Source organism: Nerophis ophidion, linkage group LG09, assembly GCF_033978795.1.
Source record: "Nerophis ophidion isolate RoL-2023_Sa linkage group LG09, RoL_Noph_v1.0, whole genome shotgun sequence".
Classification (NCBI taxonomy): Eukaryota; Metazoa; Chordata; class Actinopteri; order Syngnathiformes; family Syngnathidae; genus Nerophis; species Nerophis ophidion.
Window position 1 is genome coordinate 33,306,749 of NC_084619.1, and position 26,577 is coordinate 33,333,325.

General features: G+C 39.9%; 1 protein-coding gene across 2 annotated transcripts in view; it reads right to left on the reverse strand.

The window, feature by feature from the left end:
• LOC133559270 (adhesion G protein-coupled receptor A1) overlaps positions 1 to 26,577 on the reverse strand; it is a 557,171-nt gene that overhangs the window by 35,964 nt on the left and 494,630 nt on the right. For both annotated transcript variants that reach the window (XM_061910875.1, XM_061910876.1), the window contains one exon: positions 20,471 to 20,594. In XM_061910875.1, the coding sequence (XP_061766859.1) occupies positions 20,471 to 20,594 (124 nt within the window). The remainder of the gene's footprint in view (positions 1 to 20,470; positions 20,595 to 26,577) is intronic.

Genomic DNA, 26,577 nt, shown 5'->3' on the forward strand with positions numbered 1-26,577 from the left:
ATACTATTAACATTTTTTACAACGTCCACATAGTTCAGTGGGCATGTTATGTGTTTCTGTACCACATGTTCTGTGTTTGTTTTGATTACAGGGACCATAAGTTGGGAAGGTTGTCTGAATTAGTACCAATGAGTAAGTCTGTGGACTGCAATGTCAGAAATATTGCACATGGTCAACAATGATTGCTGTTGACCTAATCCATCAGGCAGTAACTTAATAACAAGCCATCAATATTCATGTTTCAAAAATAACCTAGGGACTCCTGAACTAAACAATTCTTAGGCGTAGCACTAGATTGAGCCCACGTACCACAGTTTGAGAAACATTGATACAACACATAAATAATACTTCATTTAAGGCTTGATTTAGGCAAAAAAACATCTATCCTTAGAAGAGACATCTGGGATGTAGTGAAGCTGCAATATTTGGAGTGCAATATGGCAAGGTGCGACTGTGGTATTATATTACTCTGCACACTGGATAAAATTAACATATTGTGAATAAACACAGCAATTTATCTTTGCCTGAGCCTGCTAAACTCTGTCATATTTGAGACATTTTGCTATTCTCATCAGATGAGAATAAAAGCCTTTGTTATCAGGCTACCTTGGGTAAATATTAAATATTTCAGCTAGTGATCGCATCCGTGAGCAGCACATTGATCACGCAGTCAACAAAGGATGAGCTGCAAACAGCCAACTGGAATCTAATTAATGTTCTTCCCATTAAAAGGCATCAGGCAGGCAAATGTAGACTCACTACACACACTGTTAAAAAAATTTAATAGCTTGTTTACTGACCTTTTTGACCGCTTTTCTTATTTTAGACTTCACTCTTGCATTGATGCAATCACTTTTTGATTTTTAAGGCAAATGGTTTTCTAGCAAGGGTGATATTACAAAAGATTTAAAAAAAAAAAAATACGACACAACTTTCACAATACAGTACCGTTTTTTCATTTTCATTTTGGATAATCTTTTAGTAAAGCAAATAATTGAGCCAAAAATGACCTCTAAGATTTAGTTGTCTGCTATTACGCTGATAGATTCGGTCCCGACATTTAAGTATCTTGAGTACCTTGAGTATCGATAAATACCAACATTAATCAGAAACAATATCAGCACAAATCATACAACATATTTTTAGAATTTATTTGAGTGTGGAAAGTTAGACGAGGCTTGATCATGTAAAAGTACTCTTAGAATAATGGTTGGTGTGGAAAACACAACCCATGACAGTTAGTGATATTAGGATAATTTGTTTTTGGGTGTCATTAAGTGGTCACAATATTTCATTAAATCAAGGTCCTATCGGAATAACTTTAATGGTTACATTTGTTACTGGATACATTTTAATATGCTTCTGCCTTGAAGACTTTACATTTGTAAATAATATGCAACTATAATCTATTGATAGTATCACGACAAATGTTGTGTTTTAGACTGCGATATTGTTCAGTTAAGGACACTTTATTACGTATGACGAGTTTGTATGTTATCGTGTCGATACAAGCTCCTAGTGGCCTACAGTTTAGCCTACCATGTTAACATTTTGCAAATTACTTTACTGAAATATAAGAATATATCAAATTTGTGCGCTTATTGGAGGTCATTTAGATTTACGAATGCTTGTATTGGAGCTTATATCTGTGATTGTATATGCAAGCCAATATTATCCAATACGTGTTTTTTGCTGATATCAGACAGATATCTGATATCAATATCAGATTAGGACACCCCTAGAAATGAAACAAAAAGGATACAAACCAGCATGCCAGACCACGACCCCATATAAATGTGCAAATCATATTGAAATTAGTCATATGCCTGAGGTCTGTACGCTCTCCTCAATTCTAATTCAGTAGAAGGCAGTGGAAGGTGCTGTTTTTCCGTAATTTTGAGCGATCGGAGGAGGGTTGAGATTGTCAGAATTCTGTGTGCTCTGAAAACTGCACACAGGCTGAAATAAAAAAAAAATAAAATAAAAAAAATGGTTGGGCATCAGAAAGAAAGTGAATAAAACTATGGATGTGCATGACCAAAACCGATGAACAAAGTTGAAGTAGTGCAACACTCCGTTTGAAAAAATAGCCGCAGCAATGATATGCAAAATGTTTGAAAAAGTGGATGCCTCTGAATTCTCCCCCCAAAAATATATTTTGTATAACTTTCAAAAACATTTGCTCATTCAGTAGAATCTGTTTATAGCCAGAATATATTTATTGTGAAAATGATGCGATATTGGGCTTCACGGTGGCAGAGGGGTTAGTGCGTCTGCCTCACAATACGAAGTTCCTGCAGTCCTCGGTTCAAATCCAGGCTCGGGAACTTTCTGTGTGGAGTTTGCATGTTCTCCCCGTGAATGCGTGGGTTCCCTCCGGGTACTCCGGCTTCCTCCCACTTCCAAAGACATGCACCTGGGGATAGGTTGATTGGCAACACTAAATTGGCCCTAGTGTGTGAATGTGAGTGTGAATGTTGTCTGTCTATCTGTGTTGGCCCTGCGATGAGGTGGCGACTTGTCCAGGGTGTACCCTGCCTTCCGCCCGATTGTAGCTGAGATAGGCGCCAGCGCCCCCCGCGACCCCGAAAGGGAATAAGCGGTAGAAAATGGATGGATGGATAGTCTGCCAGCATATCACAAAGGATACAAATGACTTTGACTAGTTTGATTACTCAATTTAGTGTTACAACACAGGAGAGGATTTGCTGTTGCAAAATGATCGCTTACTTAAATTATGACACGTTCTCACAAATAATAATATGAATATGAAGCATTAAATGCATTTGTGAAAAACTTAATTGTGTGTCCTTGCCTCAATCTTTTTACATTGTTCAAATAAAATGTTGCATAGTTTTCCGTTCGGGCTCCAGTACTCTGGAATGCCCTCCTGGTAACAGTTCGAAATGTTACCTCAGTAGAAGCATTTTAGTCTCACCTTAAAATTCATTTGTATACTCTAGCCTTTAAATAGACCTCCTTTTTAGACCAGTTGATCTGCCGCTTGTTTTCTTTTTCTCCTCTGTCCCCCCCTCCCTTGTGGAGGGGGTCCGGTCCGATGGCCATGGATGAAGTACTGGCTGTCCAGAGTCGGGACCCAGGACGGACCGCTCGTCGGGACCCAAGATGGACCGCTCGCCCGTGTATTGGTTGGGGACATCTCTACGCTACTGATCCGACTCTGCTTGGGATGGTTTCTTGTGGACGGGACTCTCGCTGCTGTCTTGGATCCGCTTTAAACTGAACTCTCGCAGCTGTGTTGGATCCACTATGGATTGAACTTTCACGGTATCATGTTAGACCCGCTCGACATCCATTGCTTTCCGTCCTCTGGGTTGCCCACATTTGTGGTCCTCTCCAAGGTTCTCATAGTCATCATTGTCACCGACGTCCCACTGGGTGTGAGTTTTCCTTGCCCTTATGTGGGTTTTTCCGAGGATGTCGTAGTCGTTTGTGCAGTCCTTTGAGACATTTGTGATTTAGGGCTATATAAATAAACATTGATTGATTGATTGATTGATTGATAGTCTGAAAGACCACCTCTGTGTGTCACCAAATAATGCCATGGCCTGTAGAAATGTGCGTACTCGTCGCATAAAGTTGCTGTCAGGCACTGTAGATTGCCACATAGATTTCACTTTTGATACATCTAATTTTTGCCATGAAAAAGGCCGTACACCAGGTTTTTGTACATACACAAGCTTAATACAGAAGGTCCCTGGTCTCACCAACGTGTTCTGGGTTTTCCCTACGACCTCCTACCGGTCAGACGTACCGAGCACATCTCCCTGGGGAGGCGTTCGATGGGCATCCTGACTAGATGCCAGAGCCAACACTTATTTGATGTGGAGGAGCAGCGACTTTACTCCGAGTTCTTCCCAAATGACAAAGCTTCTCACCATATCTCGAAAGGAGCCTGCCAACCTAAAGAGAAAACTAATTCACGCTTGTACCCGCAAATCTTTTCTTTCTGGTCATTAAGCAAAGCTCATGATCATAAGTGATGGTAGGAAGACTAAAGAAGAATAAAGTTTCAATGTTCAGATTTGGCTTGAATGGAACAGGCTACGCCAGAATAAAAACATCAACAATGATTTATTGTGACAATACAATCCATAAAACTAGTAATGAAGCAAGGAAATAACTAGGGCTGGGCGATATATCGATATACGCGATATTTCGCGGGTTTGTCTCTGTGCAATATAGAAAATTATGATATCGTAATATTCGAGTAGACGTTCTCACGCAGTGGTTTTTAGCTGCAGGCATTACACTACAAGCTCTCCTCGCTCTTTCCTGTGTCTCCTTCTCACAGACAAGCAGGCGCACATTCTTACATGCGTCACATACTGTCACGTCATACGTCACATACGTATACCCCCTCGCCCAGCAGAGAGATAGCGGCGTGGCTAATGTTAGCTGTGATGCTAGTGGTTTGTTGCGAGAGAAAGAAGGTGCGAATCTGGTAACAAATGAAGGAAGAATTCATTCCCAAGAAAAACAGCACGGGGTCCCTCGTCTGGAGGTGGTTCGGCTTCAAGCGGGAATATGTTGAATAGACAACTTGTGCCCCACAATGTGTGGGGCACAAGCGTTGCTACCAAAAGTAGCATTACTGCTAATGTGAATTGAATTATATTTATATAGCGCTTTTTCTCTGGTGAGTCAAAGCGCTTTACATAGTGAAACACAATATCTAATTTTTACATTTAAACCAGTGTGGGTGGCACTGGGAGCAGGTGGGTAATGTGTCTTGCCCAAGGACACAACGGCAGTGACTAGGAAGTTGCTGGCATGACCGCTCTACCAACCAAGCTATACCGCCTAATATGTAGCATCATTTAAAAAAGTCACCTACTAATAACTTTAATAAATACAGTTTTGATAAATTGACTTAGTTGTGATATTCTTCTCCGCATGAAAGATTAAAAGTAGCATATATTAGTGCAGTATGAACTAGAATGTTTTAATGTAGACACATAGAATCACTATTCTGCTGTGATTATATGTAGCCAGTGTTCATTCAAGGCTAAGGCAAAATACCGAGAAATATATTGTATATCGTGATATGGCCTAAAAATATCGCGGTATTAAAAAAAGGCAATATCGCCCAGCCCTAGAAAGAACTATTTATTCACAACTCCTTACTTAATTTGGAACAGCAGTAATAAAGACAACTTTATTATAGCCTGTAATGAATCAAAAACAGTGTTTTAGACATACTGTATTCATTGTGTTTGATGCCAGTTTACTCATCATTTTTTTTCCATTTAGACAACATTGAAAGCTTTAAGCCAGATTGCAGATGCAGTAGTAGGGTTTGGTGTTTTCTTCCCCAATCAAATCTGATTTCATGGCAGCACTTTAACGATGAGACCTTCTTTATAGCAACTTTAAGCCATCACTTGAATGTAGGTCACATTTCTAACTTAAGTTATCAGCTTTGTAATGGGTTATTTGACTTTGATCACACCCACAGAATCGTCTCCTCAATGTGTAATCCAAATATGGTTGGAGGCCAAAATGAGACGTACAAGAGAAAACAAAGAGGAACTAGCGGTTGCTTCTGTGCCTAGTATGCAAAAACAATATATAGAATATTGCAGCTTGTGGCAAACCAGATATATTAACATTGTTGGTTTGTTTCATAAAAACAATGTGCAACTTTAGCTCATGTTTTAAAATCCTATTTAACAACATAACATTAAGTTGTTTCTTTTTGCTCAATGGTAGACAAGCATGCACTTTATAACACAGACTGGCGATTAATTGAACATTCATGATATTTCCTCAACTCTGTAAGTGTGCGCTCCTTTTAAAGATAATGCACATCATTGTATATATAATACAGTGGAACCTCGATCTACAAATGTAATTGATTCTTAAACAGGTTCCGTAAAAAGAATACTTTGTATAGTGAAACAAAAATTTTCCCATGAAAAAATTATGTAAACATGACAAGTTGGTTCCAGCCGTGACAAAAGTTTGTATAAATTGAAAACAATATAAAGCGTGACACAATACTGCAGGGTTTCCCGATTACATGTGTCCATGTGCACATAGCAAGTGATAGCTAAGCAATGGGAGAAGGAAAAGTACCATACAGATACAGAGCAGAGAAATGAAACATGCCAGCAGACAGGAGCTTATTGGGTAGTGCATGTTTGATGTCCTGACAGAGCTGCCGAAAGGTTAAAGGCCTACTGAAATGAGATTTTCTTATTCAAACGGGGAGAGCAGGTCCATTCTATGTGTCATAGTTGATAATTTCGCGATATTGCCATATTTTTGCTGAAAGGACTTAGTAGAGAAAATCCACGATAAATTTCGCAACTTTGGGTGCTAAGACAAAAGCCCTGCCTCTACCGGAAGTCGCAGACGACGACGTCACAAGTGTGGGGGCTCCTCACATATTCAAATTGTTTATAATGGGAGCCTCCAACAACAAGTGCTATTCGGACTGATAAAACGACAATTTCCCCATTAATTTGAGCGAGGATGAAAGATTCGTGTTTGAGGATATTGATAGCGACGGACAAGAAAAAAAAAATTAAAAAAAATTAAACGCGATAGCATTGGGACGGATTCCGATGTTTTTAGACACATTTAGTAGGATAATTCTGGGAAATCCTTTATCTTTCTATTGTGTTGCTAGTGTTTTAGTGAGTTAAATAGTACCTGATAGTCGGAGTTGTTCGTCCACGGGTGTCTTGACGCGCAGTGTCTCAAGGGAGTCGACGGTAGCTATGGGCGGGGCAAGCCTAGCTTTTCTCCGGTAAGAAGCAACTTTTTAACCACAATTTTCTCACGAAACCTGCTGGTTGACATTCCGTCATGTTTCATGTACGCTTAACTGCGCTGTGATCCATAGTAAATTTTCCCCTCCAGGAATTTTAAACAAGGAATCAACGTGTGTTTGTGTGGCTAAAGGCTAAAGCTTCCCAACTCCATTTTGCTACTTTGACTTCTCCAATACTATTTGAACAAATTGCAAAAGATTTAGCAACACAGATGTTCAAAATACTGTGTAATTATGTCGTTAAAGCAGACGACATTTAGCTGTGTGTGTGCGTAGCGCTCATACTTCCTAAAAACCTGTGACGTCTTGTGTACACGTCATCATTATACAACGTTTTCAAGACGAAACTCCCGGGGAAATTCCATGCATTTTCTACCGCTTATTCCCTTTCGGGGTCGCGGGGGGCGCTGGCGCCTATCTCAGCTACAATCGGGCGGAAGGCGGGGTACACCCTGGACAAGTCGCCACCTCATCGCAGGGCCAACACAGATAGACAGACAACATTCACACTCACATTCACACACTAGGGCCAATTTAGTGTTGCCAATCAACCTATCCCCAGGTGCATGTCTTTGGAAGTGGGAGGAAGCCGGGGAAATTTAAAATCGCAATTTAGTAAACTCAAAAGGCCGTATTGGCATGTGTTGCAATGTTAATATTTCATCATTGATATATAAACTATCAGACTGCGTGGTGGGTGGTAGTGGGTTTCAGTAAGCCTTTAAGTTTAGAAGCCTTTCTTGTTCTATACTTGCTCTTTAAGTAATTCCCACCAAGTAGGATGGAGGGCAGGCATTTACTTTGACTGCGTAAAAATTAGTTGAAATAGGGAAAAATGACCAAGCCAAAAGTATAAAAGTATTTGTTTTTCAATATATGGAAATGTGTGTTGGATGACCCAATTATTTTTTCAAAGAGACCTTTGATTATTTGGGTTAAGCATAACACACAAAAACAGTATTTTTTGTACAAAATGGACATGCACTACGTTATATTTCTGGATGCCTAATTTTAGAATTGCAAAATTAATTATGCCTGTTTTCCGATTGAAATGCTTATTGTTAGTTTAAAAGTCCTGCTAAATTCTAAATATACAAATCTTAATTTAGGATGTCTTACCATCAAGTAAAATTATCTGTCCATGCAGCTAGTTAATTTCACAAATGTTCAGTATTCTTTCCTAAAATCTATTGTTTTAATTTTATTTTATTTTACACTATTTTATATCTTTTTTGCAGTGGTACTGTGGGCGTGTCGTTTGGGTAATTGTGTGCATCTACTGTACCTACAGTATGACATCTTGCAGCAATTGAGAATATCTGACCTGTGTGGTGGGACTGCAGTCACATTGGAAGACTCGATTATTCCGCATTTATGATCGCCACCTGATTTTGAAATGAAGAAATGTGATTCCATGTGGGGTTTTTTCTGCTTACACTGCCCAGACTCAAATAACAACTGGACCACACGAGAGGAAAAAAATAAACCAATAACTGAATTAGGTCACGTGAAGCCTGTAATGTCAGCACAGCCAGAGAAATCATTCACATCCACGCCTAAGGGCAATTTTGACCCTGTCCACAATACCAGCCCTCATAAATGATTTTCAGTAGGAACGTTTTGCTCTCTCAAACTGGATTTCAGAGCTCAGTTTGCATTACGTGCAACTGGAAACAAATGCCATGGAGGCGTAGAAGAGGGGCAGAGGCATGATAGAAGCATGCTAACAATTTTGATTAAGAACAAAAGCATATAATGTTACTATGCAGTCTGTATTGCTTCAAGATGAATTCAACAGGGGCCGTAAAAGTTTTTAATGAATCTAACATTCATGTTTTCAAACCATGTTTTAGTTTTCCGCCAATCAGGCAAGTTTGGTGCTGTGCTTTTGATCTAACATCACTGCGTGGAGATTTTTGTGGATCCTAAGTTCAGATACATGACGGTGACATGATGTAAAAAAAAAAAAAGTTGTCTTAGAGATCGAATTTGAGTTATAAACATAACTTGCACAATTCAGGCATAATTCAAAAGAGTGTTACCTGAAAGAAGCCACAAAATGATAGAAAAACACCGGAAAAGCTGATATTGGAACCCAGAAGCTCAGCAGTGCGAACAACTGTCATGATCCGTGGTCCGGATCATGTTTTTGTGTTTTCTGTTAGTTTTGGATTCCTTTTGTTATTGCTTGTGCACCTGTGAGTTTGTTTCATCACCATGGTTACTTGATTTTCACCTGCCTTGTACGCACACCTGTTACTCATCAGAGACTCTATTTAGGCCTACCTTTGTTGTCACTCGTTCTGCCTTCATTGTGTTTGCTTCATGCAACCTGTCTACATTAGTCTTGCCTTGTATCTAGTTTATGCCAAATGTTTTGATTCAAGCCATACTTCGTGAAGTCTTGTTTGTTTTCTGCACTAAGTGTTTAGCCTTAACTTCCGCGTTTGACTGGCACACATCCGTTTTGTTTGTCGTGTGTTTTTTATGATTAATGATGAATAAATCATTTCCCACCTTACACCTTGGTCCGGAGCCGTCCGTCTTGCATTCCGGGAGAACAAAACCCTGACCCGACCTCGTCAACAACACGTGACAGAATGAAGCCAGCATCCGTTCTTCCGCAAGCGGACTTCGAGAAGATGGAGACACGCCGGCCAAGACAGAAGCCATCTAAAAGGGCTTCGCCTCGCCGTCAGAACGCGTCGTTTCCACAAACTCCTCCTCCGGGCAGCAGGACACCTCAAGCAGCCCACTCATCCCCACAGTTGTTTCCGTAATCCAATTTCTCATTTTGCCAAACAATTTTCTGACCGGGCTGGGAGCCAAATGAACTCTGGTAAAAACTTCACTCCGCGCACTTCCGATGACGTCACTGAACCGGCGCGCCGCAATGACATCACTCCGCCGGCGTCATCCAGGGAAGTCACCGAACAGAATTTTCTTTTTTTGCCTGAGTCAGCCACCTCCTAATGACTTTAATTCAAAAGTTAAACACTTTTAGGACATTCTTTTGAAATCTAGATTTTGTCAGTCACAGTATTCTTTTGCTAGCCAAGCTCCGCCCCCCAGGACTCTATCCCCGCCCACGACACAGATGTTTTCTTCCTGTCCTCCCACACAATCTCAGGTGTGTGGGGGGGAAATAAACTTTCTGAATATTTTAAAGAGGAGGATTCTACCCCCTCCTGACCTCTTTCCACCCACCCCTAAAGACTGTTCCAGACCGCAAGGAGCGCGTCTGGTATCCGCTCCTTGAGAGGGGGGATGGCTAGGCAGGGAACGGTACGGGTGGGGTGTATGCTAATTATTAGCCAATCATAGTTGATCAGATTGGCAAAGTCTTTGCCGGTCGATAAAATTTAGCTGCGGTGAAATAAATGAACGATAGTCTGCATTTCTGTATGCAGAAGTGGAGACAAATTAAATGTCTTATTTTTATATGACAGCAGAAAACACTGAGTACAGTATAACCTCACAGTGGTTCATGGATTGATTAACGTGGACACCGATTTAAAGAAGTTAAAAAACTTATTCGGGTGTTACCATTCAGTTGTCAATTGTACGGAATTTGTACTCTACAGTGCAATCTACTAATAAAAGTTTCAATCAATCAATTCATAATAAAAGGAACCAACACAGCTTATTGATTTAAACAGGTAAAGGCCGGAAGGCAGATGGAACTGAAAAGTCATGTTCATCAGTCTCATTCTGGCATCATACTGTGCCGTTAGTGCACTTATGCCTCCTGTTGAGGTTAGCAGAGAGAGGAGGGTTCTCTGCTCCAGATTATGTGTCATTATAACCAAAACCCGTCCGGTGATCAGTCACTGCGGTTGTGATGTCCTGCCATTAATTTATTTTGGGTTTTCGAGTATGCCTTTACTTCTCTCTCCTTTACAAGCCAGCCACCTGGTAGAAGCTCTGTTAACCTTACTCTATATGCTAATGGGTAAACATACTGTCAATATTGGTTCTGTCCCCAAGTACAGACTGCATCTTTTAACTCAAAGAAAAATATGCCCTGTGACATGGTTTGTTATTTATTCAGATGAATATCACTTCCAAAGACATGCACCTGGGGATAGGTTGATTGGCAAAACTAAATTGGCCCTAGTGTGTGAGTGTTGTCTGTCTTTCTGTGTTGGCCCTGCGATAAGGTGGCGACTTGTCCAGGGTATACGCCGCCTTCCACCCGACTGTAGCTGAGATAGGCACCAGCGTCTCCCGCGACCCCAAAAGGAATAAGCGGTAGAAAATGGATGGATGGATGGAATATTTTTTCATGTACAATCTTGTACACTGCATTGCATTCACTGTGACTAATATATCCATCTGATTAGGGAACACTTGGTTTAGTAGCTACAAAAAAGAGGAGTGAGCCACCACATTAGTAGTTTAGGAGGTTTATTGATGAGGCAGTCATGTAAACTTGTAAGAAACTAGAAATCCATGGTCACCGATGACCATACTGCATCCCACTGGCCATCCTTTAATTATTGATGTCAAATTGATTCGATGTAGAACATATTGAGAGTGGTTGTAGTTTGCAGTGGCGGTTGCAGTTTATTGTGGGTTTATTTTACAGCTATGGAGATTTACAAGATAAATAATCTGCCAACAGTACCTGCCTTGTTTCACCATTCACAGTAAATGAACCGGAACCATTTCCGCTTCAATGTACTGCAAGTGCATTAATGTTACTTTACAGAAAGTGATGTCAAGGCAGTTAAGGTGTGTTGCAGGCCCGAGCCATTTAGTTTATTTCCTATAGGAATTGTATTTATCAAAATAACCAGAATGATATGAGGGAAATATAAAAGGTGTCTGTGTGGGCCAGTTAGAACAAAACTCAACAAGCCAAAATGATACAGACATTTGTCAACAACAGTAGACAGTAGGGATGTTCCGAAGAGGTTTCTGATACCGATCATCCATGAGTGAGATTGTATAATGTATTTAAGTTAAGTGCTATTGACAGTGTAACAATATCAACACAACTTTGGAACTAGTTTTTTATTCTCTTTGATTGCATCCAATTGTTTGAGCAAAACAGTCAATGGCACATAACAAAACAAAGGTAAAAACTATTATATACTATTCTTCTTAAAGCCCTCAAAGTCCTCCTGTGTGCAAGAAATTATTTCCATAAATATTGACAAAAACAAAGTAAAACTATTTTTGACAAAATAGAAATATCGACCTAATTACTCTGGAATCAATTAATGACTAATACTACCCTTATAAACACCATCAATTAATGGATAGATTTGCCCTCCTCCTACGTAATGTGTACTGACTGCAATAAGGCAGTCGGTACACATTAAAGGCATTTCGATAAATTGTCCAGCACTAACGAAATTTAAGCAAAGTCATTGCCAGAAACAAATACTATCTTGGAACAGATCGGTAACTTTATTGTGTGTTTTTCTATCTTCAGCAGGTCATTGACGACATCTGACGGAATTTTCAAAACACGTCGTCCTTTCTGAGGTTTACAATTTTCCAGACTAATTTAGTGCATGGAAACATAGTTACTGAGCATCATGTAGGAGTATTGATAAGCGCTAAACCAGAAATAAAAACTACAAACATAATAAAACGATTGCTTACTGTACAATGTCTGCTCTCACTGTGATGACACCAACAGTCATTATTTATTATCCTCTATAGACTCTTATTAATCTACTTGTTGAATTTCCTGTTAAGAGCTGCTTACTTTCTGCTGTAACGTGGTTCTGTCTACATTTTTAAAAAGTAAACATCTATTTCTTGTGTGGTTTCCAGCTAGCTTAGCGGATATTTTAGCTATAAGCAAGCTTGCTCCTGGCTTACTCTTTGTGTGTAACATGCTTAGCCTTGTCCTCCAGTGATAATGGTACATGAAAGGGATGTAACAGTAAACAGTAAAAATGACAAACCCCAGTAAAAATTCAGACGGTCAGTAACACCGTTTAAATGTTTTAAATATCGGAAAACCGTCATTTATTCATGCATTTTAGGCAACACTGCATACTTCCCGGAACGGAAGTCGCGGCCTGCGCACCAGCGCCGTTTTACTCGACAAAACATGGCGGAAAGTAACTACACGGACCTTGCTCCAGGAGATATTACCTCCGGGTAAATGCAGCCGAACGCTTCGTTGCATTTAATTTCCCTTGCTTCACTTCCCAGAACCTTGCCGTGCGTTTAGGAGCGGATTACTGTTAGATAGTGAGTGCGACAGGTGTGGACAATATTGCAGACAGACGCATTTGTCCCGCATTTAAAGTATACAGCGAAGAATATTTGATGTTGCTTTCATCCTCTCAACACTGTGTCCTGCTGTGACTGAGAGTTAATGATGTGAGGAAACATACAGCAAGCCACAACTTCTTTAATGGGATGCTCACTCGTCCTTTATATAACTGCTTTTGCCATCCCATCGAATTTACTGTGAAGTATCAACACACTGAGGTATGCCGAGGTGGGTAGTAACGCGCTACATTTACTCCGTTACATCTACTTGAGTAACGTTTGGGATAAATTGTACTTTTAAGAGTAGTTTTTATGCAACATACTTTTACTTTTACTTGAGTATATTTATAAAGAAGAAACGCTACTTTTACTCCGCTCCATTTATCTACAATCAGCTCGTTACTCGCTACTTTTTTTTAAATCGATCTGTTAATGCACGCTTTGTTTGTTTTGATTTTGTCAGACACGCATTCAAAGTATGAACTACGCATGCCTGCGTTTCACCAATCAAATGCAGTCACTTGTGACGTTAGACCAATCAAACAAAACCAGGTGATCAGGTGACCGTCACACGTCGAATCCGACCTAAAAAAGTTGAAAAACTTATTCGGGTGTTACCATTTAGTGGTCAATTGTACTGAATATGTACTGTACTGTGCAATCTACTAATAAAAGTTTCAATCAATCAATCAAAAGTGTAAAGGAAAAAAGACACTTTTTATTTCAACCGTACTTCCCATCAAAAGCCTAAAGACTGATCGCACAGTTCCTGTCTTCACAATAAAAGTGCCGCTCCATCGCGCCTGCGCTAACAAAATAAGAGTCTCCGAAAGCCAGTGCAAACAAGCGAGCAAGCTACGGAGTTTGCCTCCAATGTATTTCTTGTAAAGTGTATAAAAACGAATATGGAAGCTGGACAAATAAGATGCCAAAAACCAACGACTTTTATGTGGTATTAGACAGAAAAGAGGAACTTTTTTTCTCCTCCACTTGAAAATGTGGACATTATCAGCCCTATACTGTCTGATTCCAATCAATACAAGTCATCAGAATCCGGTAATACACCAACTTATATTCTTGTCTTCATTAAAGATGGGAATCTATATGTTAAACATGCATGTATATTCATTAAAACACCTTTAACATGTCAACAAAAACGGCAAAATAAATAACTATAAATTATATACTGTATATATATATGATATGTGTGTGTATGTATATATGAGGTAGATCACCTCGACTTGGTCATTTATTAAGTAATTGATTAACGTTGAAAAACTTATTTGGGTGTTAACATTTAGTGATCAATCGTACATAATATGTACTGTACTGTGCAATCTACTAATACAAGTTTCAATCAATCAATTGATGAATGCCTACTGAGCATATGGTGCTGTTAAGTTGTTGTGGCTCAATTTGCCTTAATTTTTTCATTTTAATGTATTATTATTTAATATATATTATTGTTTTAGTTGCTTAAGAGATATTCCTGGCTATGAATTTGTTCATTGCTATTTTTATGTGTTTGTGCATTATTTGTTGCCGTAATTATTAAACGAACAGGTTACTCATCAGTTACTCAGTACTTGAGTAGTTTTTTCACAACATACTTTTTACTTTTACTCAAGTAAATATTTGGGTGACTACTCCTTACTTTTACTTGAGTAATAAATCTCTAAAGTAACAGTACTCTAACTTGAGTACAATTTCTGGCTACTCTATCCACCTCTGGAGGTATGAAGAGTGTGTATTAGATGTGTGGGGTGTCACTCCTGTTTTTTTTTTTGGCCAATCTGCTGCACTGAACCTCATGGTGTTGTTGGAGGAAGAAGCTTGTTTATTAGACTTTATCTGCATTAGCCAAACTGCTTTGTGTTTTATATTGATATCAACAAGTAAACACCATGTTTTTTACATTACTGTATTTTCCGGACCATTGAGCACACCAGGTTATATGGCGCACTGCCGATGAGCGCAACTATTCAGGTCTCTTTTCGGCTTTTGGAAAGTTGGACTCACACAACTGGATTATGCGATTAAAAACCAGATCTCTCGGGTGGGCGGACACGAAAGGAGAAGACCCTGAGTATCGCGCATACGCCAAGGCTTGGGATACAACCCAGAAGCTTCACAAATTAAAAGAACAGAACATGTTGAAGTGAATTGATGGTAGAAACAAAGAATTGTAGATTTATTTAAGAAGGTAGCGGAGGAAAAGTAAAATACCGGCTCAATTCGGACTCCCAAACGAAATACGAATTAGATGAAAAATTATGAAGCAGGTATATTGAAGGTGAATATTAAAGACTATGCAAACTCTTCACACTGCATTTGTGCACTCCAAACTGATTAACTTTCTGCTCAACGTGCAAGATAGTCCAGAATAATAGCCACCTTCCTCTGGGTATCAGTCGGGGCACAAACTGTTTTTTCCTTCGGATTTAAAACTCCTTCCATCAATCAACAGAGCCTTTTGAATGAACTTGAGGTATTCATCCATCCATTTTTCTACCGCGTATTCCCTTTTGGGGTCGCGGGGGGCGCTGGCGCCTATCTCAGCTACAATCGGGCGGAAGGCGGGGTACACCCTGGACAAGTCGCCACCTCATCGCAGGGAGAACAGAGATAGACAGACAACACTCACGCTCACATTCACACACTAGGGCCAATTTAGTGTTGCCAATCAACCTATCCCCAGGTGCATGTCTGTGGAAGTGCGAACCCATGCATTTACGGGGATAACATGCAAACTCCACACAGAAAGATCCCGAGCCAGGACTGCAGGACCTTCGTATTGTGAGGCAGACGCACTAACCCCTCTGCCACCGTGAAGCCCTTGAGGTATTCATAAGTTTTCTTTCCATTATTTCCGTACGAAAATTCCTTCGAAAAAACTCTTCTGCTGGTCTAGCATTGCATCCGACCTGCATCGGACTTGATACATTCTTGGTAGTAGCATCATCTTCGTAGCGCAATCCAAGATAATTTATTGATGCTGTCTGCTATTTAACATCAACATAGCCATTAGAGACATAATATTTCTTATTTCTGCCATAATTATTTCGGACATTAGTTAAAACGAGTTGTAATGATCCGCAGATGGCTAGTGTGACGTTAGAGGTCAACCAAAACATGAATTAATTCCTCCGCGCTAAAATGAATTAGCGCCCCCAGTATATGAGAAGCACATGGTGTATGACCAATAGTTGCATTAGAGATAGTGCATGGACACTTGGACTTCACACAAAGGTGTGAAAATACAAACAAAAAAAAATTGAGATATCAGACTAATTTAGTGCATGGAAACGTAGTGACTTAGCATCATGTAGGAGTATTGATAAGGGCTAAACCAGAAGTAAAAACTACAAAATTAATAAAACGATTGCTTACTGTACAATGTCTGCCCTCACTGTGATGACAACCCATAGGATGTTCATATCTCCCAGTTTAGATTAATAATACATTTGAATCCATACAAAGTATTCTGTTGTAGTCTCCATTGAATTTCCCAGATGAACCACTTCTAGGTTCTAAATCCTCCTAATATCCAGATGATAGTCATAATTCATAATTGAGAATAACCTTGACGAGTAGAGACGCGATGCAGCGGTAGCAGAAACGGCAGAAACAAGACATCAATGCTGCATGAGTTTTTTCTTCTTCTTTACGGTTTTATGGCAGTTTGCATCCATATATATTGCATTACTGACATTTTCATTTTCATTTTATAATGACATTAAAGTCTCTCCTTGAGTCCAGTGCAGCATAAACTATAGATAGCTCTCGGTTATCAATGCTAAAAATACTTTAACTGTGTTAGCGCTTATAATAAAACATTATAAATATTTGGTTAATATTCAGGTCACAAGATGTAAATAGACTATTGTTTACGGGTTTTGGATGGTTATTTAGAGAGTTTTGTGGGCAAAAGAGAGAGCCCCTACAGACTCCATTGTTAGCAGACTTTTTATTTATTCATTTATTTACAACTTATAATGCATAACATAAGAAAACATATGTGTTCATGTCTTATATAGGGATTGTGAATGGTAGACAACACGTCTCTTTCTACATGTCTCTATAATGTTTACATAATTCCATTATGACTGATCTGAGTGCAGAAGCATTCCTTCAGCGATATCAACCCCCGGATATTCGAAATGGTTGTCAACCTCTGGATATTTAAATTGGCTGACTGAATTTGGTTCATTTTGCAATGTTTAGACTGTATTTTCACATACTTTGCTGATTGTAAATATAATTAGGTATGGTTTAATAGATTCAATGAAACACAATTAAGCAAATAAAGTCAAATTGTTTTTCCACTCTACTGGTACTTAAAAACACATGCAAACTTAATAGCTGATCTACTAAACTGGTGCACAGAGGTTCGCATCGCTTAGATGAGCAGAATAAGGAGCACAATCTATTTAGTGTGTGTGTCTTCATGAATATATAGAATATATGCTGAACCTCAGAATGGCAGCAATACTGGAGGATAAAACACAAATACAAGTATTTAGCACACACAGTGTAATCCATCAAGTTTGAAATTGTTCTGCGGTTGCAGTTTTGCATCTATATTTAGTACATCTAGAAAGGAGGTATTGACTGTCAGTTGCAAAGAAATAGCTGTGAAAAAGGAGGTGATCACACTGCAGCTCTGTTTTATGTATGTCAATATATATGAACTGTCTATATATATATATATATATATATATATTTCCAGTGAGGGTTGGACTCCGCCAAGGCTGTCCTTTGTCACCGATTCTGTTCATAACTTTTATGGACAGAATTTCTAGGCGCAGCCAAGGCGTTGAGGGGATCCGGTTTGGTGGCCACGGGATTAGGTCTCTGCTTTTTGCAGATGATGTAGTCCTGATGGCTTCATCTGACCGGGATCTTCAGCTCTCACTGGATCAGTTCGCAGCCGAGTGTGAAGCGACCGGAATGAGAATCAGCACCTCCAAGTTAGAGTCCATGGTTCTCGCCCGGAAAAGGGTGGAATGCCATCTCCGGGTTGGGGAGGAGACCCTGCCCCAAGTGGAGGAGTTCAAGTACCTAGGGGTCTTGTTCACGAGTGGGGGAAGAGTGGATCGTGAGATCGACAGGCGGATCGGTGCGGCGTCTTCAGTAATGCGGACGTCGTATCGATCCGTTGTGGTGAAGAAGGAGCTGAGCCGGAAGGCAAAGCTCTCAATTTACCGGTCGATCTACGTTCCCATCCTCACCTATGGTCATGAGCTTTGGGTCATGACCGAAAGGATAAGATCACGGGTACAAGCGGCCGAAATGAGTTTCCTCCGCCGGGTGGCGGGGCTCTCCCTTAGAGATAGGGTGAGAAGCTCTGCCATCCGGGAGGAACTCAAAGTAAAGCCGCTGCTCCTTCATATCGAGAGGAGCCAGATGAGGTGGTTCGGGCATCTGGTCAGGATGCCACCCGAACGCCTCCCTAGGGAGGTGTTTAGGGCACGTCCAGCTGGTAGGAGGCCACGGGGAAGACCCAGGACACGTTGGGAAGACTATGTCTCCCGGCTGGCCTGGGAACGCCTCGGGATCCCCCGGGAAGAGCTAGACGAACTGGCTGGGGAAAGGGAAGTCTGGGCTTCCCTGCTTAGGCTGCTACCCCCGCGACCCGACCTCGGATAAGCGGAAGATGATGGATGGATGGATGGATGGATGGATATATATATATATATATATATATATACATATATATATATATATATATATATATATAAATATAAATATATATATATATATATATATATATATATATATATATATAAAAAAAAATATATATATATATATGTATATATATGTATATGTAGGTGTGGGAAAAATCACAAGACTACTTCATCTCTACAGAACTGTTTCATGTAGAGATGAAGTAGTGTTGTGATTTTTCCCACACCTACATATTGCGCTCTACCGCGGTATCGAGCACTATTCTCTTGATAATCCAATCAAGACATTATATATATATATATATATATATATATATATATATATATATATATATATATATATATATTACACCAAAAATCTTTTCACCAATAACATTTCATAATTTGTTTAGCTGATGAATGACATAAAGGCGCTGATTAAAACAAATTTAAATGGGGTTCATTTTTTTCAATTAGGATATATAATTAACATATCTTCCATATATAAAAAAAATATTTTTGCAATGCACATTTTCCTGCGTCTGGAACATTTCAGTGCACAATTGCATTACCAGTATCTTCCATGAGTGCACCTTCAGCGCACTAAAAAGTGAGTTCTGTTCTAATTGCTCTACAAGACTGCTTTCAAAATGCCCACAAAAACCACCACAAGTAGGAGCATGATAAGATGAATATGCAGTAAATGAGTATCTTCATGGTGAAAGCCACGTGTTATACGCAAAAACCTCATTTAAATACGGCTGTCTACACCAGTTATTAATTGTACATGCAGTCTTAGTAGATCAAAAGCAACATGCCGACTAATAGTACATATAATGTGATAGTTTGCACATGCTGTTAAGCTTTTGGCTCTTAGTTCATCAGGCCCTTAAGAGATAGTCTGTCATTCGGCCATTCAATAATTATTCTTCCGGTGTCAACAAGGTTAAAAACATACAGCCCTCAGGCCGCACTGGCGACCATGGTATACAGCGTTTCTATAGAAGAAAGTGTAACAAAACAGACAAGTCTAAGAGTAACAGTTTCAACAGTCTGAAATATAATATAAAAGGCCCTATATCACCAAATAAATCATTTAGACTTGAATTTTTAAAAAAAATAAAAGTTGAGCATTTTTTTTTTGTACAATGATCAAGAATCGATCAAGAAAGAAGGCTAAATAAAAGTAACTTTAAGTAAAATATTTGCAAGGTTATGAATAAGTAAGTATATTTTTAGTCAACAAGTTTGTAATTGCCTTCAGTGGAATTAGTAGCCCCGTTCATGATCTCTGCTGAATAATGATGGTACACTACTTTCATTGTATATGCTTGTATTTGTCACAGAGTGACAAAGTTTCAAAAACAGGTGATTTTAGCGACGGAAGGTCTCCAGGCTCTGGTTTCTTATTAAACCCATTAGTTAGCCATGTAGGCTGGATTGTATTGTTTTTGTCCGATTTTGGACACACTTTGCAGGCTTGTGAAGATGAATTGCAATGACCGGTGTTTACAATCCACTGTGTGGGAAATAGCTTGGCTCTGTACCGCACATGTACCATTCAACCCTTGATGTAGATACAATTTGGCTGCTTTGGAACATCATGGAGAAAATGTCCGATAAAATAAATATCCTCAGGTCTCATAATGCCACTGTTATATATGTGTGACCAAAAGCTGGGTCTTGTACGACCATTGAACACCACAATGAACACTCTTAATCACTTTCAGCTGTGTGAGTGAGGCACAAAAAAAGGGAATGCACTTACTGCTTGACAGATGATGGGGTATTTGATTCGATTGATGCCGCCAGCAAACACAGCGAAGGTCAAAGCTGTATGGAAACAGAAGTTGAGAAGTATATGCCATCCCTTCCGACTGATGCGGATTGCGCTGCCAAAGGAAACAAAAAAGAAAAAAAAATAGTAATCTCAGTTAGTTATTTTTCCACACGTCACACACTGTTTCTTCATTCTGTTTCTTTATGTAATTGAAATCACCCACTCTGTCAAAGTAAACAACAGGGATGCAACAATATGAACATTTCATATCATGGTTAACGTGGCCAATAATATACCGGTATATATTTTTATCGCAGTATTGTTAAATGTGTTCAAATAGTAATCATGCTATACGCATAATGAAATCTTTTGATTTGAAGTTATTTTATTTCTTGCAACAACACATCATCAGTAGAGTAAAACTAACTTGTCCCACGACGGTCTAAACCCAACTCACGTTCTCTTGTAGTGAGTGAACAATCCAACACTTGCTAAAATCTGCTTAACAATGATAGGATGTTATTTCTATTTACTAAATACCTAAAAGACTTTTAGAAAAACCATTATATAGGATGTTTTGTGTTTCTTATCTTTCATTGATAGTGGTTTAGTCTCAGTATTTTATCTGTTTTAATGGCTAAGCTTTGCCTGAATATGACCAATGTACATTAAATGACCCTGTAACTACTTGGTATTGGATCGGATATCAACAGTCAATGAACAAGTAGATTAATAATCCCTTTTCTACCGTTTCTCCCTCATAATGTAGACAACATAATAGAATGAGAAATGACACAATGTGTTACTGCATATGTCAGCAGTTGTCTAGTAAGTCTACTTTTTCATTTAAGACCAACATTGTTCTTTGATTGAAACAAGGAACATATGTTTAATGTACTGTAAGATTTGTTGTTAAAATAAAGCCAATAATGCCATTTGTTGTGGTCCCCTTTATATAGAAAAGTATCAAAGTATCAAAACCCTATTGTTAGGATCTTGCATGGCTGCCGTTTTTGTGACCCCAAGATGGAGGAACCAGGAGAGCGAAGAGGAGGTAAAATGAGTTTTGATCTCATCCAACAGAAAATGAAGCAGTCTTGCACGTAAACATTCCACAACATAAAGCGATCTTCGATCACTGAGGAGTGCTCGAGTGAAACATAAATAGACATATGCTGATTGAAAGCAGGTGTGGACCAGGTGCCAATAAACAGCAGGTGAGTGAACGAACACAGTGCTCAGCTGAGAAAGAAGGAAGTGTCTCTTAGAATAGCCTTTTGTGTTTTTTCCTGACCTAATATATATATATATAATTTATTTTTTTAATTGTCTGCAACTACAAACTTTAATATATATATATATATATATATATATATATATATATATATATATATATATATATATATCCATCCATCCATTTTCTACCGCTTATTCCCTTTCGGGGTCGCGAGGGGCGCTGGCGCCTATCTCAGCTACAATCGGGCGGAAGGCGGGGTACACCCTGGACAAGTCGCCACCTCATCGCAGGGCAAACACAGATAGACAGACAACATTCACACTCACATTCACACAATTTAGTGTTGCCAATCAACCTATCCCCAGGTGCATGTCTTTGGAAGTGGGAGGAAGCCGGAGTACCCGGAGGGAACCCACGCATTCACGGGGAGAACATGCAAACTCCATACAGAAAGATCCCGAGCCTGGGATTGAACCCAAGACTGCAGGACCTTTGTATTGTGAGGCAGACGCACTAACCCCTCTGCCACCGTATATATATATAAATATATAAATATATATATATATATATATATATATATACATATATATATACACAGAGTATGTGTGTATGCCTAATGTATATATATAATATGTATATATATATATATATATATATACAGTGGGTCAAAAAAGTATTTAGTCAGCCATCGATTGTGCAAGTTCTCCAACTTAAAATGATGACAATAGGTCTGTAATTTTCATCATAGGTACACTTCAACTGTGAGAGACAGAATGTGAAAAAAAATCCAGGAATTCACATTGTAGGAATTTTAAAGAATTTACTTGTAAATTATGGTGGAAAATAAGTATTTGGTCAACCATTCAAATCTCTCACTGATGGAAGGAGGTTTTGGCTCAAAATCTCACGATACATGGCCCCATTTATTCTTTCTTAACATGGATAAATCGTCCTGTCCCCTTGGCAGAAAAACAGCCCCAAAGCAAGATGTTTCCACCCCCATGTTTTACAGTAGGTATGGTGTTCTTGGGATGCAACTCAGTATTCTTCTTCCTCCAAACAGGACGAGTTGAGTTTATACCAACTTTATACCAATCTTGAGGGTTCTTGAGGGTGCATGGGAGTTTGCCCAACCAGTCTACATGTGCTTTGTGGACTTGGAGAAGGCATTCGACCGTGTCCCTCGGGAAGTCCTGTGGGGAGTGCTCAGAGAGTATGGGGTATCGGACTGTCTTATTGTGGCGGTCCGCTCCCTGTACAATCAGTGCCAGAGCTTGGTCCGCATTGCCGGCAGTAAGTCGAACACATTTCCAGTGAGGGTTGGACTCCGCCAGGCCCTGCGATGAGGTGGCGACTTGTCCAGGGTGTACCCCGCCTTCCGCCCGATTGTAGCTGAGATAGGCGCCAGCGCCCCCCGCGACTCCAAAAGGGAATAAGCGGTAGAAAATGGATGGATGGATGAGTTGGACTCCGCCAAGGCTGTCCTTTGTCACCGATTCTGTTCATAACTTTTATGGACAGAATTTCTAGGCGCAGTCAAGGCGTTGAGGGGTTCCGGTTTGGTGACCACAGGATTAGGTCTCTGCTTTTTGCAGATGATGTGGTCCGGATGGGTTCATCTGACCGGGATCTTCAGCTCTCACTGGATCGGTTCGCAGCCGAGTGTGAAGCGACCGGAATGAGAATCAGCACCTCCAAGTCCGAGTCCATGGTTCTTGCCCGGAAAAGGGTGGAATACCATCTCCGGGTTGGGGAGGAGACCCTGCCCCAAGTGGAGGAGTTCAAGTACCTAGGAGTCTTGTTCATGAATGGGGGACGAGTGGATCGTGAGATCGACAGGCGGATCGGTGCGGCGTCTTCAGTAATGCGGACGTTGTACAGATCTGTTGTGGTGAAGAAGGAGCTGAGCCGGAAGGCAAAGCTCTCAATTTACCGGTCGATCTACGTTCCCATCCTCACCTATGGTCATGAGCTTTGGGTCATGACCGAAAGGATAAGATCACGAGTACAAGCGGCGGAAATGAGTTTCCTCCGCCGTGTGGCGGGGCTCTCCCTTAGAGATAGGGTGAGAAGCTCTGCCATCCGGGAGGAACTCAAAGTAAAGCCGCTGCTCCTCCACATCGAGAGGAGCCAGATGAAGTGGTTCGGGCATCTGGTCAGGATGCCACCCGAACGCCTCCCTAGGGAGGTGTTTAGGGCATGTCCAACCGGTAGGATGCCACGGGGAAGACCCAGGACACGTTGGGAAGACTATGTCTCCCGGCTGGCCTGGGAACGCCTCGGGATCCCCCGGGAAGAGCTAGACGAAGTGGCTGGGGAAAGGGAAGTCTGGGTTTCCCTGCTTAGGCTGTTGCTCCCGCGACCCGACCTCGGATAAGCGGATGGAGATGGATGGAGTTTATACAAAAATGGGTACATGGATGATACAGCAGAGGATTGGGAGAATGTCATGTGGTCAGAAGAAACCAAAATAGAACTATCACTTTGTACGAGGGAACAAATCAATGATTAAAGTGACGAGCTTCAGTTCGCAATCCAAACAATACCCCCTTTGTGGACAAGAAGTTAGGACAGTCCAGTGAAAGCATTCAACAGAGCTGCTGACAACCTAAAGCATGTTTAGCTGCAGCCATGCTGAACTACTCTAAAGTGTGCCTGTTATTCACAATCCTTATGTAAGACGAGAACACATACATATTTTTCTGTTTATGCATTCTAAATATTAATAATATCAATGTTGATCGTCTCCTGACTGCCCGTTCAACCTGGTAAGCTCCGGTTTTCTTTTTTTGTCTCCTTAGACAATACTCTCAGTTTATTTGGTTGTCTTACAGCTTCTACCATGACAGCAATAATTGCATGTGGGCGTTCACATCGACTTCCATCGTTTTAACGAATGGGGAAAAAGGGAGCAGAATGCTGTTATTTGGTAGAAAAGCAATTGCTAACATAACTTTAAAGCTTTTGACATGGATTTCATAGAGCACAGAGCTTACTATAAATTGGTAACATGCATACCCATTAGATATGTCCTCGTGTGTCTGCCGCGTTGATGCATTCTTGGAAATTCCCTGCCTACAATGCAATATTGTACTACTGCCACAAAAAAAACATAAAATCCTTTATTGATGCCTTCCTTTTCATTCTCACCTGTCTGGTCCATGTGAATGTACTAAAAAAACAGAATATTTGGTTGGGAAAAGCAACCACAGTTTCTTGAGTAATTGCAGTGCCTTTGTTCTGTCAGTAATATCTTGTGTGCAAATACCACACCACAGCTGCAAAAAATCCAGGCGTACCCCATATCTAATTGGCTGAATACACCTCATAATGAGTTCGAAGTCATAAATTGGGCCCTGCAGCAGCAAACAATCTGGAAGCTAATGAACATTTTGTATTTCTGCCGGCAAGAAATGCCTAAAATAAAGTTAAAACAGCTCAACTTGAACTGTTTAAACAGAGATGTACCTTGGAATAAACACAACAATAAAGAATACTGTATTTCCTTGAATTTCCGCCAGGGCGCTAATTAATTTAAAACCTCTTCTCACTCCTGCGCTTACCAAAGGCATGCGGTAAAAGTAAGCATGCGGTAATTATTTTAAAACCTCTTCTCACTCCGGCACTTACCAAAGGTATGCAGTAAAAAAATTAGTGTGATGTAAGCTTCGACCTTAAATCCTACTGAATAGCTCTTAATCTTCTTCCCTTTATGCGATTTCAAATTACCGGTATTGAAATCAGCCTCCTCCATTTTGAAAAGGGGAAGTTTCACTCGTGACGTCACGAGTTTGACCAGGCGGTAATACTAAGCATGCGCTAATCTTTTTGGGAAGCGAGTTTGACCCGGCAGTAATTCAAGGCAGGCGCATACTATATGCCCTGCGGCAATTGAAGGAAATACGGTATGTTAATTTGTGGAAAATGAGCACAATAACATGTTGAGGGCTTAAAGATAAATACAGCATGGTGACAGTTAGCTTAGCAGCTGAGAAGACCCACACTAAAAGAGGGTGTGGCGAATTGCTAACTTTATTTTTTATTAATTTCCACAATCCACTGTAGACATTGATATAATTGGAGCAAAATGAAAAAGGTACCCACCTGGTTGTCTGAAATCTGTTTAAATCCAATATTCATAAATGCATGCAACATGTTAAAAACATGTTCCACATGACTGATACAATTATTAACGATCTAATCAATAATCAATGAAGTATGTCTTTTAAATAAAATTTAATTTGGCTTAACTTAGACAACAAAACCCAACCTAGCGTGATGCTAATAGCAAAGTATTATTCAAAGAATTAAACCTTTTTAGGGATTATTTTCCAGTGGTATAGAGCTGCTTACATTATTTTGATTACCTCGTCAAAATAATGTAAGTTTACATTAAATGCAAACATAAACCAATAAATGCATAAACCTCAAAATAATACAATGATAAATTCTCGGACAGTACCAGGCCTTATGACAAGTATCATTTGTAATACAATTTTAGTGCTGGTTCTTATCTTGTGCAAGCATTGACAAGTCTGATAAAATCATAACAATGTAAATTTAGCCTCAGTGGAAATTAAGCTCTCTTACAGTAAAACATTGCTTTTTGAGGGGTTATGTCTTGAGATCCCGAATGGCAAAACAAAAAACACACAAAAAACTCTGTAATTAAGACTAAATACATTTATTTTTATTTTTCACACACTGGTCACTTGTCCCCTCCAAACCATTCTGCTATCTTGACATTGACATTCTCCACTGATTTCAAATCAATGTTTGCAATAAAACCTACTGCTGTAATTAATAGATGAGACTCAGCCTTAGCACGATCCCTAGTGGTGTAATGATACACTTTTCT